Source organism: Sinocyclocheilus grahami, unplaced genomic scaffold (assembly GCF_001515645.1).
Source record: "Sinocyclocheilus grahami isolate Dianchi unplaced genomic scaffold, SAMN03320097.WGS_v1.1 scaffold1383.1, whole genome shotgun sequence".
Lineage (NCBI taxonomy): Eukaryota > Metazoa > Chordata > Actinopteri > Cypriniformes > Cyprinidae > Sinocyclocheilus > Sinocyclocheilus grahami.
Window position 1 is genome coordinate 165,124 of NW_015506562.1, and position 14,762 is coordinate 179,885.

The 14,762-nt window shown below is 35.0% G+C and overlaps 1 protein-coding gene across 1 annotated transcript in view; it reads right to left on the reverse strand.

The window, feature by feature from the left end:
* The window catches only part of LOC107569816 (cysteine-rich motor neuron 1 protein-like), a 62,542-nt gene that overhangs the window by 8,137 nt on the left and 39,643 nt on the right, over positions 1 to 14,762 (reverse strand). The window contains exons 6-11 of the mRNA XM_016255972.1: positions 14,381 to 14,584; positions 11,900 to 12,028; positions 10,648 to 10,801; positions 4,740 to 4,864; positions 1,652 to 1,846; positions 348 to 563 (exon numbers count right to left, since the gene is read on the reverse strand). Of these exons, the coding sequence (XP_016111458.1) occupies positions 348 to 563; positions 1,652 to 1,846; positions 4,740 to 4,864; positions 10,648 to 10,801; positions 11,900 to 12,028; positions 14,381 to 14,584 (1,023 nt within the window). The remainder of the gene's footprint in view (positions 1 to 347; positions 564 to 1,651; positions 1,847 to 4,739; positions 4,865 to 10,647; positions 10,802 to 11,899; positions 12,029 to 14,380; positions 14,585 to 14,762) is intronic.

Here is a 14,762-nt window from a genome sequence, read left to right on the forward strand (position 1 = left end):
GTGTGTGTGTGTGTGTGTGTGTGTCTGTGTGTGTGTGTGTGAGTGTGTGTGTGTGTGTGTGTGTGTCTGTGTGTGAGTGTGTGAGTGAGTGTGTGAGTGAGTGTCTGTGTGTGAGTGTGTCTGTGTGTGAGAGTGAGTGTGTGTGAGAGTGAGTGAGTGAGTGAGTGTGTGTGTGTGTGTGTGTGTGTGTGTGAGTGTGTGTGTGCCTGTGTCTGTGTCTGTGTGTGTGTCTGTGTGTGTGTGTGAGTGAGTGTGTGTCTGTGTCTGTGTGTGTGTGTGTGTGTGTGAGTGTGTGAGTGAGTGAGTGAGTGAGTGAGTGAGTGAGTGTGTGAGTGAGTGAGTGTTACCTGGACAGACGTAGCAGCAGCCGTCTCTGCTCCTGACAGGCGTGTGACACAGAACCGGAGGACACGCTTCAGAATCACACAACACTCTTCCCAGTCGACACGTACAGCTGGTGCACTCGTCCAGACGCCACGTCTCTCCCTCCACGAACAGCTCTCCGCCGGGAGCACGACACACCACCAGATCCAGACCGTCCAGCTGCCCGCTGCCCGACTCGTCTGCTTCACACACAGACAAACACCGAGTGAGGGCTTCATCCTGAGACTGAAATCAGTTACTCAAATCAAGATGCTTTTGCAGGTCAAGGTCAAGAGTGTACAAAACCTCACAAAACCATCAAAACAGACCAGTGGAAACCAGTTTGGTCGGGCCAGCTTTAGGTTTTTTCATCAGGAAACACTAAAACGATATTTAGATGGTTCTGTATGTAAATAATGACCTTTGAAGAAATGTGATGAAGAACTGACTAAATAATCCAGTCTGTCTTTATCCACACAGAAGCCGCTTTAGAGCAAGTGATGAAAAGATATCAGACATTAGATTAGATTATCATGAATATCTACATTCACAAGGAATTTCTGTCTAATGTTCCAAGAAAATTCTCTAAACTTAAAGCTTTTCTCATAATTTAATGAGTTTATTCTCAACATTTTATCTCGATATTTTTATCGCAATTTAACGACTTTATTCTCAACATTTATTTTATTAAGACTTTGTTCTTGAAATTTAACGACTTTAATCCTCTTCCGTAAAAAAAGAGTCTATTTTAGGATAATTTGGATTTGTTGCATTATGACCCTATTTTCATCACAATCACACACTTTCCTGCACAATATTTCTGTGGAAACCGTGACGCATTTTATTTTTCAGGATTCACAGATGAACAGAAAGTTCAAAAGAACAGCATTTATTCGAAATAGAAATCTTCTGCGACACTATAAATGTGTTTACGGTCACTTTTCATCAATTTAATGCGTAAAAGTATTAATTTCTATGTTTTTGAAATCAAAGTTTCCACAAAAATATTGTGCAGCACGACTGATTTCAACATTGATAATAATCAGAAATGTTTCTCGAGCAGCAGATCAGCATATTATACTGATTTCTGAAGATCATGTGACACTGAAGACTGGAGGAATGATGCTGAAAATACAGCTGCGCATCACAGAAATACATTACAGCTTAACTGATATTCACATAGAAAACAGATGTTTTAAATGATAATAATATTTCACTATTTTTACTGTGGTTCTGATGAAATAAACGCAGCCTCTGTGAATATCAGAGGCTCTTGTGAGTGTCGTACCCTCACAGCCGGGGCAGCACTGGTTTGGGTGGAGCACAGGGTGGGTGCAGGTGGGTACGGAGCAGGTGATCAGCACACACATCTCTCGGCCGGCGTGACAGAAACAGTCCCGGCAGCCGTCGTGCCATCCGTCTCTATCCTCGAAGCGCTGGCCGCTCGCCGTCAGACAGAAGCTGGAGGAGACGGTGTCTGCATCTGAACACCACACAACATCAGCATCACAGCCATGAAGACATTCAGAAAAGAACGACAGCAAACATAGCAACAAGCTGACAAAACTGGTCCGTAAACCTCCCAAAAAAATTCATTTTGCATAAATAAAATCGTGCACCTTTTTAGGATTTTCATCACAACTTTCATCATTCTGTAATGCATCTGAATGGTTTAATTTTATTTCTTATAAAATGTGTCCCTGCAGCACAAAAGCAGTGTTAAGTGTCTGGGGGATATTTGTAGCAATAGCCAACAATACATTGTATGGGTCACAATTATACATTTCTCTTTTATGCCAAAAATCATTAGGATATTAAGTAAAGATCATGTTCCATGAAGATATTTAGTAAATGTCCTACCGTAAATATATCAAAACTTAATGTTTGATTAGTAATATGCATTGCTAAGAACTTCATTTGAACAACTTTAAAGATGATTTTCTCAATATTTAGATTTTTTTGCACCCTCAGATTCCAGATTTTCGGACAAATATTGTCCTAACGAGCCACACATCAATGGAAAGATTATTTATTCAGCTTTCAGATGATGCATACATCTCAATTTGACAAAACTGACCCTTATGACTGGTTTTGTGCTCCAGGGTCACATTTGTTTGTAATTCTCAATGTTGAGACGGATCAGATTTTCATTGCTGTAATTTTTGACTCATTTATGGCAAAACAAAATACTGCAATACAATCAGCGGTATTTTAATATCATTGATATACTATTATAGTTTTAATAGTTTTGTTTTTATTTTCCATTTTCAATTGAATTTTAAAGTTTAAGTATTTAAAAAAAAAATGTCTATATAGTTCAATGAATTTTATTATTCTAGTTTTTATTAATATTTTATTAATGAATAATTCATATTTTTCAATTTTATTTTGATATTTTCATTTCGTGATTTGTATTAGTTTTTGTTTTCTTTTAATAGTCCAAATTAAAAATCCTTTTTATTATTATAGTTTTATTAATATTTCAAGTTAACTTTAATTTCGATATATTACATTTTAGTAAATTATTATTATTTATAAACTGTTTGTTGTGTTTTTGTCATTTTTATTAGATTTTTCAAATGTCTATTTAGTTTTTATTCATGTTTAGTTTTAGTTTCAGTTCAACTTTTTTAAACATTTTGCCTTTTTTATAAATTTGATTATTTATTTTATTTCAAGTTATGAAAATGTTGTTTATGGTTTTAGTTAAATGATGATAACTCATATATGATAACTTTTTAAGGTAACTACTAAACTAAAACGTATGATCACAATGATAACATCAGTCTAATATGATACGAGTATTAGTGTAATGTGAATATAATATCCCTGATTACAGTCTCCAGCTGAAATAACATCTTCAGAACGTCTGATATTTAGCCAATAATGAGTTCATAATTATGCTGTGGATAAACTGAACTGAATGAACCAGTTAAAGCAACACACACACAACTGCTTTCCTGCGTCTGCGAGCGTTTGCTTCTTTAAAAGTGTTTAGTGAAGGTTTCATCTCTAAATACATTTAAGCAGTTTGCTGAAAACTGCTCCAGATGTTTGAAAACGTGTGTCTGTGTGCGTGTGCGTGTGTGTGTGTGTGTGTCTGTGTGCGTGTGCGTGTGTGTGTGTGTGTGGTGTGCGTGCGAGTGAGTGTTACCTGGACAGACGTAGCAGACGTGAACAAACTAAAACACACTCCACAAACACACCAGATTCTCATGACAGAGTTAAAATAACATTTAGTATCGAGTTTTTGTTAATATTTTGAATTAGGTTATTTTTATATTTTCTGTTTTCATTTCGATTTTAGTTAGTTTTAGTAATTTTGTTGTGTGTGTTGACATTTTTATATCAGTTCTTTTCAAAATAAACAGCGTCTTTAAATAATTGTAGCGTTTTAGTTCTATTAGCACATCAAATTAAACTACATGAACTAGCTGAAATACATTTTTATTTCATCTCATTTAAAGTTTATTTTATTTCAAGTAATGAAATTGTTTTTTATGGTTTCTGATTTCATTTTGATTTAGTTAAAGTTTTAGTAATTTTGTCTTTTGTCGACTTTAGCTTTTTACATTTTATTTTTTAAATAATTTTAAATTTAATTCGTTTTAGTTCTATTAGCACATCAAGTGAAACTAAATGAAGTAGCTGAAATACATTTTCATTTCAAACTAAATTTCATTTCATTTAAAGTTTATTTTATTTCAAGTAACGAAAATATTTTTTTATGGTTTCTGATTTCATTTTGATTTAGTTAAAGTTTTAGTAATTTTGTCTGTTTTTGTCATCTTTAGTTTTTTTTATTTAATTTTTTAATAATTTTAAATTGAATTTTAGTACATCAAGTAGCTGATATAAAACGAAAAATTTAAGCATTTTTATTTAAGTTTATTTCAATATATGCGTTGTTTTAGTATCACTGATATACTAATATAGTATAATACTAATACTACTAGTTACTATTCATATTTGACATTTTTATATTTTCTGTTATAATTTTGCTTTGAGTTCGTTTTAACAATTTTGTTGTGCATTTTATTTTTTTATATGTTATTTTTAAATATTTTAAAATTTAATTAGATTAATTATTTTAGTACATCAAGTTAAGCTAAATAGCTGAAATAAAATAATTTGTAGTTTGTTTGTTTTTTCCTTTATTTTAATTCTTTAATTGATTTTATTTCAAGTAATGAAAACGTGTTTTTATGGTTTTAGTTTTAGGTAACTATAATAACCCTGACGATATATAAATGCATATTAAATGCTGGACATAAACCAGACTCACCATGCATATTTTCCCACGTATAGACATTTATAAACTGCTTGTAGGAACATTCTGTACAGTGAGGCCTCATGACCTCTGCGCAGTCACTCACCTTCACACTCGCAGACGCTGCAGCCCTTCCTGCTCTTTCTGAAGCCGCCGCCGCCGCAGTGTTTGTCGCAGGTGAACGGCGGACAGCGGATGCAGCGGCACATCTCACAGCCGTGCTTGTTCCTCCTGCGAGGAGAAGCCACACATAAACCACCGGCTCAACCAGCACTAACCAGCATAAACCTGCTGGTGAAGCTACGAAAGCACAGCTCTTGATTCCTGCTTAACACTCAGATGCACTTCAACTTCTGAAGACGGATGAAAGCACGTCTCGCGATACCTCGTAATAATGCAGGACACTTTTATGCGTATAACGTCGTGATTCATTAAAGTTTCTGGTCGTTGGGAGCTGGTTTTTGTAGAGGCGCGATACACCGGATCCAGATGCTCAAACCGGTTTAACGGCCTTCTGGTTCTGTTTTCCTCTGCAGAACATGAGCTTCAAGAGTCCAGATGTAAGCAGCACCAGAAACACGCTCACATCAGCGCTGAACATCCTCTCTAGTGCCCTCAGTAGTGCACCACCAGTATGAGCTCACTAACTAGAGCCAGCATCATTTTATTTAATATTAATATTAATCATATTTAATATTATAAATCAGCTATTTTAAATTATAAATAAATAATATCTAAATATAACATTAATAATTAATATAATTATATTTGGGTTAAAATGTACTAGATTTATTTATGCTTAAATGACAAACAAATATATGTTTTATTGCATAATTTTTTTAATAAAAAAATATATTTCGTTTTTGCTATTAAAATGTTTAATTATTTTTATTATTAGTAGTAGTGAACCACTAGGTCACCTAATATCAATAATATTTAATTTACATAAAATGTTAAATAAATTAAATTTTATATACATTTGATATTTATACATTTTATTTATATAAAATAAATAATATTTAATATTATATACTATAATATTATTAAATAAATAAATAATACACAAATATAATAATTCATATTAGTATATTTAATATTAAATTTAAGACAAATTACCAATTACTAGGTTTATGTTAAAATGATAATAAAAGCTGAAAATAATATATTTAATATTTTATTACATAGAAATTAGTGTGCGTGTGTGTAAAAATATATTTAATTTTTTTTATTATTAAAAGTACTTATTTCTTATTTATTCACTTTAAATAACAATGAATAAATAAAATATTTACTTAATATTTTATACTTAATAATTTATTTATTCATTTTTTACTACACAGTTATTCAAAATTATCACACAAAAATTAAAAACAAGTATTTATTATTCATTCACAGGAAGAGGAAACTACTATTTCTGTTATTTCTGGTCAGGAAGGAACAATTAACTGCTCATGATGATAATATTAATTGTTATATCGTCTATTATTAGCTTATAGAAAACTCTTAGCGTCTTCACAAAGTCTCATAATTTGGGACTTTTAGTTTAATAATTATGCTCAGAAGTTTGTTAAAACCACTATCAGTATAAACAATAGCAATAGTTATGCTTGATTTAATAAAATGCCATCATGTTTCATGTTTTACAATCAAATCAAGAGTGGACCCACCTACATAAATCCAGTTTCAGTCACAATGTGAAAGTCAAATCTGAGAAGATATCTGAAAGTCTGAAGGTTCAAAGCGCACGAGTTGATTCATGAACGATCACCATTAGGGCTGCTAATGAATGATTAATGCGTGAGTAATAATAGCGTCGTCGTCATAGATCATTAATGAAACAGCCAGAGGTCACTATACGGTCTGTCAGTGTGTCTGTTGTTCATGAATACAGTACAGTAGTGGTTCACTGCTGAGACAGCATGCAGCACACAAACACAGAACCAGGTCTTTGAGTCAGGACGACTGCTGACTCCACACATACTTCTTTACGTCCGGTCAAATCCAACGGGGAAGCGATTTAAGACCCCTTTTTTGTGGAGTCCGACCCATTCGACCAGTGTTGGGGAAAGTTACTTTTAAAAGTAATGCATTACAATGTTGCGTTACTCCATAAAAAAGTAACTAATTATGTTACTCAGTTACTTTTTATGGAATGTAATGCGTTACGTTACTTTTGCGTTACTTTTTAAATCTGGACAGGGCTTGCTTGTTTGTTTTTAAAATAAAAAAGTTATATTTTTGGCAAATATAAAAGCCTTTCAGACCAGAAGTGAAATGAATGCGCCTCAGGCTGAAGGGAAAGTACAGTAGAATACAGAAGAAGACATTTCAACACACTTCAGCAATAAACAAAGACACAAATGTTCGTCTAGAGTAATTTGTGCTTATTAGTACGCTTGAACTGGATCATTGAAGGTCAGAAGCAAAGACATTGGTTAATAGAATGGGATTAAATACATAAAGGATATTTGTGTTTAACATTTAATTATTGAAGGTTTGCGTCATATTCTGAGTTGCATTATTTTTATTCATTTTGAGGAATACTGAATCTGTGTTTTTTGTGTGTGAGATGAATTAATGCATATTCATATTTATTTTAGAACTACAGTAACATCTTCTGATTTCTCTCAACATGGGGACAGGAGAGCTGCCAATCAATAAATTGAATTAACTTGTGTTGCTTATTTGAAAAAGTAACTCCGATATTCTCTTGTAAATTAAAAAGTAATGCATTACTTTACTAGTTACTTGAAAAAAGTAATCTGATTACGTAACTTGCGTTACTTGTAATTCGTTACCCCCAACACTGCGTTCGACTGTATAAAATATCAATGTAAACAGCCTCGTCCACATCTCCGACGGGCGAAGTCAAACATCAGTAGTGCCGACGTGAATAATCTTACTGAATTTACGTTTAGCATTCGCCAGCATTTTCAAATTTCTCAGCAACCGGAACCGAACCTAGTAGCATCCAAAGCCGTATCTAAGGCCCTCACATTCTTACTATCCTCAATTAAATTTAGGATGCGTGTCTCTAGTTCTGAGATCTTCTCTGTCAGCCTAACCATTTCCCTACATTTATCACATGTGAATCTCTCGCCGCTGACAGAGAAAGCTACACTATACATTTGGCAAGCGGTGCAAGTGACAATAACTGGAGAAGAAGCCACTACTCACTGTGATAGTTGAATGAATTCCGACTTACCACAGTTGTTTGATGAACTTGTGAAAAAAACAGAGCGAGAAAGAAAAGAAACGGAGCGAGAGAGAAAAGAAACGGTAGGCGCGAATGACAAGCTAACAGGCTAACAGAATTTAGATTTCAATGGAATTTAACGGTTTAGATAAAAAACTTGTATTGCTGTATTGCTATTACTGCGTTTAACCCTTTGTCAACATTATTTTAACACCCTGATGTTGTCACTTTCAACCCTGGGTTAAACAATATTTCTCACTCATACTTAAGAGGTTAGCACTACATTTAACCCTGGGTTAACATTACTTTGACCCTGTGATGAAGTCAATGTTAACCATGGGCTAACATTATTTTAACCCTTTGATGAGGTTAATTTTACCCCCTGTTAACATTAACCCTGTGCTGATGTTACTTTTAACTGGGTTAAATTTAGTTTAACCCTGTGAGAAGGTCACATTTAACCCTGGGCTAACATTATTTTGACCCTTTGATGAGGTTAATTTTACCCCTGGGTTAACATTTACCCTGTACGGATGTCACTTTTAACCCTGGGTTAACATTAGCTTAACCCTGTGATGGGGCCATTTTTAACCCTGGGTTAACATGGTTAAACATACATAAAATTTTGGATTACTTTTACACAAATGAAATATTGCAGAGAGTAGAGTGACATTAACAAAAATATTCATAATATTACACTTTTTATTTTAAATAATATTTAAATATATTTTCCCATTCACACTGTTGCTTTTTGTAACCCATCCCACTTGAATTAATAAGAATTAATAAGACGAATGATGAATTCTTAATAACTTAATAACTACGCATACATGAAAACAAAGAGCTTTAGCAAATCATGCCACAAATTGTTCATGTGTTGCATTATATATTACATACTACTGCACCTAAAACAGACATACAAATGTGCATTTTATAGCTTTTATATGTTAACTTTAAAAATTCCCTTATTTTGATGGTAATATGTCATTGGATTTAAAGTGCACAATGTGGTTATCTTAAATCATCACTACTGTAATCACATCAGGCCTGATTTGGACAAAATTAAGTGAACAAGAGCTAAGAAAACCTTTAATTATAAACACATTATCTCTAATGGCTTTCTGAACTTAAGGGGTTTGTTTCAACCAGCTGCAGATAATTTAGAAACAGAAGAGGGTCATCTTCATTCAAATGCTCATGATCTTTGGGTTTGTTTCCAGATCTTTGTTGTATCTGTTTATCTTACTAGCAATAAACGCTAGAATCAAGCACACTCGGAGCAGAAGATGATCTCAACATGAGCCACTATAAACAGGGATTTCCTCCAGAGTGAGATGGAGAGACAAGGCTCAGAGGACTCAAACTTCTTCTGAAGTGATCCAGGAAACCCTCCGGCCCCCCTGAGGGAGCTCAGACACAGGGTTTCCAGTGAAAATCTATCTGCTCCATCCTCCACTGGGGGCTCGTTGTTCAGATACCAGCGGAATCACACCACATGCTCACATACAGACGCTTTTGTGTCAATGTGCATTTGATCGTTGTGCTGAAATGAAGGGATGGTTTTGAAATGAAAGCACTGGCTCCTTATGAGGAGAGCAAAGCGCCCAGATGTTTGACCAGGGTTACGGATTACTGGGGGTCACGCTGTTTAACACTGAGTAAACATTAATTTAACCCTGTGATAAGGTCATTTTTAACCCTGGGTTAAACAATATTTTACACTTGCATTTAGACAGGACGTAGCATTGTAATTCGGGTTATCATTATTTTAATTACTTTTTTCAAACTTCCATTTAGGCAGAGGTTAGCACTGTGTTTAACCATGGGTCAACATTGTTTTAACCCCATGATAATGTCACTTTTAACCCTGGGTTATCATTATTTTAATCTAGTGAAGTCACTTTTAACCTTGGGTTAACATTATCTTAACCCTGTGATTAGGTCACTTTCCATGCTGGGTTAAACAATGTTTCACACTTCTATTTAGACAAAGGTTTGCATTGCTTTTAACCCTGCGTCAACATTATTTTAACCCCATGATGATGTCACTTTTAACCCTGTGTTAAACATAATTTCACACTTGTATTTAGACAAAGGTTAGCACTACATTTAACCCTGGATTAACACTATTTTAACCTTGTGCTGATGTCATTTTCAACCCTGGGTTAACACTATTTTAACTCAGTAATGAGGTCACTTTTAACCCTTGGTTAAAATTATTTTAGACCTTTGATGAGGTCAATTTTACTTTTAGTAGTTAATATTACTTTAACCCACTGATAAGGTTACTTATAAACTAATTTAACCCTGTGATGAGGTCATTTGAACATCGGGTTAACAATTTGAACTTTGTGCTGATGTTACTTTTAACCCTGGGTTAAACAAAGTTTTACACTTGTATTTAGACAGAGGCTAGCACTACCTTTTACCCTATTTTAATTCAGTGATTAGATCACATTTAACTCTGGGTTAACTATTTTAGCCCTCCACTGACATCACTTTTTTACACTCAAGAGGTTAGTACCGCATTTAACCCTAGGTTAACAGTATTTTAACCCTAATATTACTTTAACCCTGGGTTAAAAATATATATTTTAAATTTCACACTGAAAGAGCTAACAGCCTTTACTTCTGAGAGTTATTTAACCTTACCCTCTGCGAGTTAATTAGCAACAGCTAACTAATCATAACCTTACTCAATGCTTACCTCACGTGACAAGTTTATGAATACATGCAGAAATTATATTTCTTAGAATTAAGGACATTTGATTCTTAGATACTTAGATGTTACTGGTCATGAACAGAGATATAAACTTACATGTATCCATAAGGGCACGTCTTGCTGCAGGTCATGGGGCGGCATTTTGGTGCAGATACACTACATTCACACACTTCACAACCATAGTTGTCTTTCTCATAACCCAGGGGACACTCCAGAGAGCAGTACGTGGACACGTCAGGACAGGTTTCATCTGAAAAACATAGTCATTTACATACAAAAGATGATGAGTGAACAGTCAAACTAATTTGTGTCATCCTTCTATTTACACAGAATTTAGCACTTTGTTTAACCCTGGGTCAACGTAATTTTAATCCCGGGTCAACATTAATTTAGCCCCATGATGACATCAATTTTAACCCTGGGTTAAACAACATCTCACACGTTTATCAAGACAAAGATTAGCACTACATTTAACCCTGGAATAACACTATTTTAACCCTGCACTGAGGTCACTTTTAACCCCAAGTCAACATTATTTTAACCCCATGATGACTTCCCTTTTAACTCTGGGTTAGCACTATTTTAACCCCAAGTCAACATTATTTCAAGCCTATGATGACTTCCCTTTTAGCTCTGGGTTAACACTATTTTAACCCTGTGCCAAGGTCACTTTTAACCCCAAGTCAACATTATTTTAATCCTGGGTCAACGTTATTTTAACCCCATTATGACTTCACCTTTAAACAACATCTCACACTTCTTTTTAGACAGAGTTTAGCACTACATTTAGCCTTGGTTTAACACTATTTTAACCATGTGCTGATGTCATATTTAACCCTCTGTTAACATTATTATAACCCTGTCATTAGAGAACACAGAAAGTCAGCTAAAGTAAAAGCTGTTAAACATGTGTACTTTTGTTTCATGCATATAACTTGCTAAATTCAAATATAGTTATTTTTTGCAAAACTTTCGATGCTGCTAGTGGTGAAGAAACCCCAGACTCTTGCATGTTTTCTTAGAACTACACTTAATGATTTGAAGCAGTTCACAATCCCATGAGCTCTGTGATGCCCAAACGTCCTACTGACCTCTGATACTGACTTCAATTCACATGGGAAAAACTTTCAGATTAATTTCAGTCGTGATGGTGCAGATTTGTGAGGTGGATTTGTGTCTGAGATCATTATTTCCTGGACACGCTCTGTATGTCCAGAGTCAGTGTTTGCTTGTGTTGCGGGCCGTTGGCACTTTCTCAAACACAGACTTGAGAGTATTTTGGAGCGGTTTGCACGCAACACTGTTCTCATGGGTTTGTATGTGTGTGTATGTGTGTGTTTGCACTCACTGCTGACACACTGGCACAGCAGACAGCCGCTAGGGTCTTGCTGGAAGCCGAATGGGCAGTCATGCCCAGAGAGAGAGCAGTTTTCCAACGGTGGGCAGAGCAGCGGGCTCACCGTCTCATATGACGGCTCTAGAAGAGAACGTTAGTTAGTTCCTGGGTTTTTTTCCCAGCAATATACATCGCTATCAGAAATATGAAAAACAGGAAACATCTCAGAAAGCTAAAATCTGCAGACTGAAGTGCATGAAATATCTGCAGTTGGTTTATGGTTTACAAAGCACATTATTATGCTCACCATGGCTGCATTTATTTGATCAAAAATACAATAAAAACAGTAAAATTGTGAAATATTATTACAATTTAAAATAGCTGTTTTCTACGGTAACATATTGTAAATTGTAATTTATTCCTGTGATGCAAAACTGAATTTTCAGCATCACTACTCCAGTCTTTTTCATATTTAAATTATTAAAAAATGGGCATTCCCACATGGTTGTGTATTATATAAATTGTTTTTTAATTTAATTTTTAACAAAAATAACTGTATCATGATCCCAGCTAAAAAAAAAAATAAAAAATTTGAATATGTCCATTATGTTATGAAAACTTTATTTCTGAATGTTCTCTGAATGTACAAAATGTTGTTTTCAAAACTTTTAATTATTTTGTTATGCAAACATTAATGGAATGTTTAGCATTTTATCATTTCGCAAACATCGTCACGTTTGAATGTTCTCTGAACGTTCTGAAACAAGTAGTTACATTTAAAAATGTTAGACGAATGGTCAACTACAATGTTCCCATGAACGATGCATAAATAACATTTTGAGAACATTATTAAAGACTCAATAACTCTGAACAAACATTCTATTAATGCTACTGGAAGAACGTTTGTTTACTTTAAAAGAACCTTTAAAATGTTAAAATAACTTTTTCAGAACATTCCCTGTTAGCTGGGAATATATATAGTTTCTGACATTTAATCGACTCATACTGGGTAATAATATTTTGGTCACACCACCCACTGCTAATTCATTATCCAAAAAAAATGGGCATTCCCACATGGTTGTGTATTATATAAATTGTTTTTTAATTTAATTTTTAACAAAAATAACTGTATCATGATCCCAGCTAAAAAAAAAAAAAAAAAATTTGAATATGTCCATTATGTTATGAAAACTTTATTTCTGAATGTTCTCTGAATGTACAAAATGTTGTTTTCAAAACTTTGAATTCTTTTGTTATGCAAACATTAATGGAATGTTTAGCATTTTATCATTTCGCAAACATCGTCACGTTTGAATGTTCTCTGAACGTTCTGAAACAAGTAGTTACATTTAAAAATGTTAGACGAATGGTCAACTACAATGTTCCCATGAACGATGCATAAATAACATTTTGAGAACATTATTAAAGACTCAATAACTCTGAACAAACATTCTATTAATGCTACTGGAAGAACGTTTGTTTACTTTAAAAGAATCTTTAAAATGTTAAAATAACTTTTTCAGAACATTCCCTGTTAGCTGGGAATATATATAGTTTCTGACATTTAATCGACTCATACTGGGTAATAATATTTTGGTCACACCACCCACTGCTAATTCATTATCCAATAGCTCCTATATTTTAATTATACAGCAATTTTTCTTTAGAACAGCATGCACTGATTAGATTCACAAAAAGGAGCATAAATTAACGATTTAAAGAGACTGATTTCACATTGAATCTTTTCTCAGATTTATAACTATGATGCAAACTCAGATGTGTCTGGTAAATGCATCCTCATGGGCTCAACTGGTGCGTGTTGCAAGAACTGCGTGCCGAAGTGAAACTTCAGAGTCATCTGTTGTTTGGCTCCGATCATGTGAGCCGCTCCTGGGGTCGTTCGCTCCAAACGCATCCGTACAGTGCAGTTTAACTGCAAACAGAAGCGTCCAGTTTGTATTGATTACACATAAACACAGCTGCAATTACCGTGCAGCGATCTTCCTCATCTGTGGCGAACCGTTTGTGTTTAAAACCGCCTTAGCGTGAACAAATTACAAAAAACTGCTTTTCTGATTTCTTCTGGCACCTCGAAATCAAACCAAGCCGTCGAACCTCAACGAAGGTGCTTTTGTTGAGAGCAACACGCTGGGATGCCACATGTGCAACGAGCATCAATTGCAACCGTATTGGCACGTCCAGAGCTAAAGAGGTGTGACTAATAATTCTTCCAGAAAATAATAACGTATAATTAAGGCCAGCAGGTGGCTTCCATTTGGCTGCTTGGAGCAGTAAAAGGCAAAGCTTCTGTAGTCTGCAGACGCCTGCTGCTCGACGCTGTTGAGCACACGTCAGTGTGTGCTGCCAGTCTGAGCTTTAATGGGCTGCGTGTGTGTGTGTGTGTGTGTGTGTGTGAGAGAGTGTGTGTGCGCATGTGTGGTGTGTGTGTGTGTGTGAGAGAGTGTGTGTGAGTGTGTGTGTGTGTGTTCGTACCCTCACAGAAGGGGCAGCACTCTCCAGGGATCTTAACAGGGTTCTGGCAGCTCTGTTTGCAGGCCATGGCGGTGCAGTGTGGCTCTCCGTCTACACACTGACAGAAGGTGCAGTCGTCATCCTTCCACTGCTCCTCGTGCGCCCGCAGTCTGTGATTCACCCAGCAGCTCGCTTTAGTGCTCTCCACCGAAAGCAGCTCCACATCTACACACACACACACACACACACACACACACACACACACACACAATGGCATGTCCGGATGAGAAAACGTGTCAGCATTATCAGTGCTGCTATTAACAGCAATTAAAATAAAACTATTAAAAAGCTAATATATATATATATATATATATATATATATATATATATATATATATATATA